The following is a 5566-nucleotide window of genomic DNA, read 5'->3' on the forward strand; positions in this document are numbered from 1 at the left end:
TAGGCCTCCATGACGATACCTTGAATAGCCTGTTTGACCGACACCTTCCAATGCCCATAATGCTCTAGATCCAGTTTCAGAACTTTCGGTATCGCAACAAAAGTTTGTGGTTTCTCCATACCTCTTGTCACAAGATCTCACCTGTTGAAAAGACCAACAGACTTTTATCAGGTGTCTACTCTGATACCAATTGTAAAGGTATAGAGGAATAACACCACAATTTCCTGCTTGGAAAAACGCCAAGCAGACGTCCTTACTATTTATTCTTATCAAACTCTTATCCGGTTTATAAGAATAAATCTAAGCACACCTCTCTTTTCTATCTAAACTCTCACCGGTATAGATCTAAGAGAACAACAGTCACCTGCTTAGCTTTCTTTTTATTAGTCTTGAAGTTACAATCTCACGCAAAAGGTTTTTCAAGTGTTCAAGAAAAAACCTACCACACACCCCCTAGATCTTTTATATTCGATCATCCTTAAACCCTAAAAAGATCTTCAAATCTTCAAGTACGGCAATATCTTGTTTGCCACAATCCACCTTCCTTAACCATCGCACACAATATTCTCCAGATATTCTCTCTCTCGATTCTGCTTTATCTTCTCATATCATCCCGCTCGGACTTGCCACGTCAGCACACGCAACCACTTCAGCACCTCGGCCGTCTGGGATCTGATGCCGCTCCCTGATTGACACAACGCTCTGCTCGGCACAACGACTTATTCCTCACAGCGAGTTGTTGTAGAATCTGCATTTACAAAAATCCTACAACAAGTAACAAGATAACGACTGTAGGGACAAAAGCAGCCACTATAGTCCCTATACAAATTGTTTTTCCATCTGCATAACGAACGATCATTGCATATGAGTAATATAAGTTTCAGTTAACAACAAATTCTAGTCAAAATCATATGGAAAAATCACCTTTGGCGATTGTATTTTCATGATCGTGTACTTGAGGATTCAAAGAAAGCGGTGGCTGAGACTGCGGTTGAGGCCATGGCAATATAATATTCTCGAAAGCTCCTGGGAAAGGATGCAAATCCCACCGGACAAAGCAACTTGATCTCATAACAGCACCACCTTGTTTATGGCGACAACATGACTCATAATCATGAAGATTGGCAATATAATCCCCGGAGAAACATCCCGTGTACATTGCATCATCGCGTATAGAATTTGGCTAGTTGTCATTGAACCAACACCAGCTGCATAATACTTATGTCCAAGAGTCCTCAGTGGAGGTGGAGTTAAGGTACGGGACATTAAATCTTGACCGATTCTATTAAATACCGTAACGTTAGTGTTAATATCTCCGGTACTGGACAGCACTTGAGTTGGTTCTAAACCGTATGATCCATAACCATAGAAAGAAATGTTGGAATAACGTACCATACAACAATCTGGCCATGTATAACATTCGGTTTGGTTAGGACAACTCCTTAACAAGCCCTCTGATGCGCCTATGATGCAATCTGAGCAAGTCTCAGGTTTAGTTCCAGGGATACACATGATGTTGATGAAGATCCTGTTGGGATTTTGGCCGATCGAGGAGTTATAAGACCCGTCGTGAGTTATGACTTATGACATTAGCAGCAAGAGGAGAGGATTTAACGGCTGTTGAAGTCGTATGTACAATTGGGTTTAAAGAATCTATTGAAACAGAATTCGTGTGGAGAAACAGAATCTAAGGTCATGAGGAAAACCAAAAGATTAGTAAAAAAACAGCCTTGAGCTTCATGCTGACAAGACCAGGACCAAAGACTTGTGTTAGATGATAGAAGTAGGAAGGTAACTTACTTCAAATACTTGTGTATATCCTTTGATGAAAGAAAAGATTGTTGACTTTGACAAATAAAAAATGTTAAAAGCTGGTCNTTTTTTTTTTTTTTTTGTGCAAATGTTAAAAAGCTGGTCAAATGATAAAAAAAATGCAATCTCACTTCTCCACCAATAATATGGATTCATAATAAACATATAATAATAAGCAAGTAGAGGGTGCTGCCAAACAAACAAAAAAAAAGCAAGCAAATGTGAATTGGTAGATTCCTATGTTATGTTTCTCTATTCTATATTAGATTTGGAGAGAAAACCAAACAAAAACAAAGGAACACGTGCCGGAAACATTGATTTAGAAATCCGAGTGAACAGACCAATTTTGGAGACAATAGTTGCAATGGAGTCAACAAACAGACTAAAGAAAACTAGTATTTACATGAACATTAGTTTTCACTTTTCAGTACATACAAAACATGCTTGAGTTAGAACCTTCAAAAACACAAATCTTCAATTAGACAAAACCTGAATGAGTCAGCTTATTTGCTTTACTTTTTTTCATCTCCGAACTCAGCTTGAAGAGACCAAACCCTGTAAAAGAGAGTTTCAATGCATTTAATTAGAGTCACTTCAAAACTAAACACAACAAATGTATAAGAAGAGATATGAGAAATTATAGAAACACCTCGGGTATGAAGGAACTGTCATCTTCAACGAGGAACTAAGTCATTAATCAATGAATCATTGATAGAACCAGGAACAGATCTGATTGGAGGTAGAAACATCTCCATTCCCTCGTATACTGGTGACTGAGGCACTGGTAAAGTGATGGAGTTACTTGTGAGCATCATGATGATAGTCGATAAATTTGGACGCTCTTCTGGATCGTTTTGGACACATAATAGTGCAATATGGATGCATCTGATAGTTCTTTTCAAGTTCTGAATCCAGGAGCTCTAGTGGTGATCCGTTTCTCCAATGCCTCCAAGCCTACCACAATGATCAATCAAATGAATATCAAAACCTTAACAAGGTTATAGAAGTAAAATCTTCTGAAAGTTTAGGTCCTTTTATGCTCACATGTGTTATCAAATTCTTCCCGGATTCATCAGTTTCATGGAAGTTGCTGTTTCTTTTTCCGCTTATAATCTCAAGAATCAAGACCCCAAAACTATATACATCAGACTTCACTGAGAATTGGCCATGCATCAAATACTCTGGAGAAATATAGCCACTAGAAAGAAACAAAAAAAAGTCTTGAGTTTACCAGTGATACAAAAGAGTCAGAAAAAAACTTTCAGAGATTGATAAATAATAAAGGGGAAAAGAGTATTTACTGGGTTCCAACTACCCTCCTTGTATCGGCTCGAGATTGATCCACCCTCAAAATCCTTGCCATTCCAAAATCTGCGACTTTGGGTTCCATTTCAGCATCTAAGAGGATGTTACTAGCTTTGAGGTCACGGTGTATGATTTTAAGAGGCGAGTCATGATGAAGATATAGTATTCCTCTAGCAGTCCCGACAATAATCTTGTACCGTTTAGGCCAATCCAGCTGACCTTGCTTGGTAGGTTCTGTAGAAGTAGTTCACTATGAGATTAAAAACCAATGTTTCAAGAAATCATTAGAACTTCAAAAATGTGAGCTGAGTGTTATATGCAAGATACCAAACAAGAACTGGTCGAGACTTTTATTAGGAACAAACTCGTAAACGAGTATCTTTTCTTCTCCTTCCATACAAAACCCGAGAACTCCAACCAAATTTCTGTGCTGGAGTTTTGCCACGAGACTAGTCTCATTCTTAAACTCTTGTACACCTTGAGCTGATTCTTTTGATAGCCTCTTCACCGCAATTTCTGACCCTTCATGAAGCACGCCCTACAAATAATATAGAGAACACTTTAGATCTGACCATCTAGAGTATATATTTGTTATTGGCTTAATGCATACACTTAATTTCAAGAGTAATAAAAAATATAAGAGTAGGGAAAATTTTTACCTTGAAAACTTCTCCAAATCCACCTTGACCGAGCATGTTTCTCTTCGAAAAAGTACATGTTGCAGCTTCAATTGTCTTAAGATCATATTGCAGTGAATTTGTGGTTGAAATTTCCTCTGCAACGCGAAAATGTCTAATTATTCCTTGCAACATAAATCGAAACCATAATAATATTTCTTGTATAATCACTAAAAAATTTGCAGTTATTTACCAAATAAACATTGGTTAGCTAATAAGAAACTGCAAACAGTTGACAATGGAACTGAGTAAAGTATTCCTACTTAAAAGTCCCATGACCCGGAATTATGGTGTTTTTCTTATTAAGAATGTTTTCTGGTTAAAGACAAAAACAGTGCATAAATCGCGAATCAACTCACCTGAAGGAGCAGTTTTCTTCCTTCTGCAAACAAGTGCTACTACTACAGCTGATAACACAGAGGATATAACTCCGGTAGCAACAACAATGACCACAATGATTCCCACTGAGATATTATTTTTGCTATCTGGGCATACAAGAAAAATCACAGAGGATAGTTTTACGATAAGAAAAATACATCAACAGTAATAGAATGTGTTTCAAATCTTTGGTCAGAACTTAGCAGAATGATACATAGCATTTCAGTTGGAGGAATTACCTGACGGGGGTGGAGGTGCCAAATTAAAAGCTCCGATGAAGGGATACAGATCCCACATGAAACAGCAGCTTGGCCATGCAACAATTCCTCTTTGTCTCCTACGGTTGCCATATTCAGAAACAGCTTCTCCCAGACACTGGTGACACTTCCCTTCTTTTAGATTAGGAGTGCATAGCATTAATGCATGTACAGTCTGGAAAGCTGTCAGATTTGTTACATCAGTTGCATAATATTTACGACTAGATAACGATGCATTCTTATCCAAGGATGCTTCAGTTATCATACGATTCGTTAGCATCCCCCATATTTCATTTAAATGCGTTGGATTTGCTTTGATATCCACATCGCTGAGCTCCATGTAAAGTGGGTGCATATCAAGCCTTTCTAAAAATGAGCTGCTAGAGTAACGAGCAAAACAGAGCGTCTTATGAGGTGTCCATGTATACGCTTCAGTTTGGTTAGGACAATTCTCTATCAATTGGTCAGCCGCAACCTCGAGACAATCCGAGCAAACTGTTGGTTCGGTCCCTTCGATGCACATCCCCACTGCGAAAACTTGGTCAATACCTTGGCCTATTGATGAATCATTATAGAAACCATTTTCAGCCTTCACATTAGAAGCCAGAGATGAAAGGATGATTCGGCGGTTATCAGCATACTTACTACTGCGTTGAAAAAACCCAGTGTCAATACATTGTTGTGAAGAGACAACAGAAATTATGCTTATGAGAACAAACAAGAAGAACAATAAGGAAATCTTCTTGGCCATGTTTATAACAATGCTTTGAGCTTAGTATATGCATATCTCTACACTTTGGTATCAGTTTAATACTAATCGAGTTCTCTTTACAAGTTGCAAAACTTAAAATATCCATGGCATTATAAAAAGCTAAGTCAGAGCATAGACAAAATCAGAGAGCCAATCATAGCAAAGAGCTAATGTGTTTTATGTTTATAACAATAATGTTGAAGTTTCAACTATGTACATGATGTGAGATGCACCCACAGACTACACGCCCACTATGCTTGTTGAATGAATCTCCTAAATTTAACACAACAAAGCAGAGTAATAGAGAGAGAGTGCGACATATGAGTCATACCATTGGTTGCGTTAATAAGGAAAGCCAATAGCTTTTTTTTTTTTTTTTTTTTTTT

The 5566-nt window shown here is 37.9% G+C and overlaps 1 protein-coding gene and 1 pseudogene across 1 annotated transcript; both read right to left on the bottom strand.

The window, feature by feature from the left end:
* Window positions 1064–2127, bottom strand: LOC109126443 (annotated as a pseudogene).
* Window positions 2471–5180, bottom strand: LOC104718764 (putative cysteine-rich receptor-like protein kinase 33). Its single transcript, XM_010436577.2, is given in 8 exon segments — window positions 2471–2700; window positions 2702–2766; window positions 2857–3010; window positions 3114–3351; window positions 3445–3655; window positions 3777–3892; window positions 4154–4279; window positions 4412–5180. Coding segments are annotated over 8 exon segments (1893 nt in total). The 3' UTR covers window positions 2471–2486.

This window comes from Camelina sativa, chromosome 2 (assembly GCF_000633955.1).
Source record: "Camelina sativa cultivar DH55 chromosome 2, Cs, whole genome shotgun sequence".
In the NCBI taxonomy this organism is placed as follows: domain Eukaryota; kingdom Viridiplantae; phylum Streptophyta; class Magnoliopsida; order Brassicales; family Brassicaceae; genus Camelina; species Camelina sativa.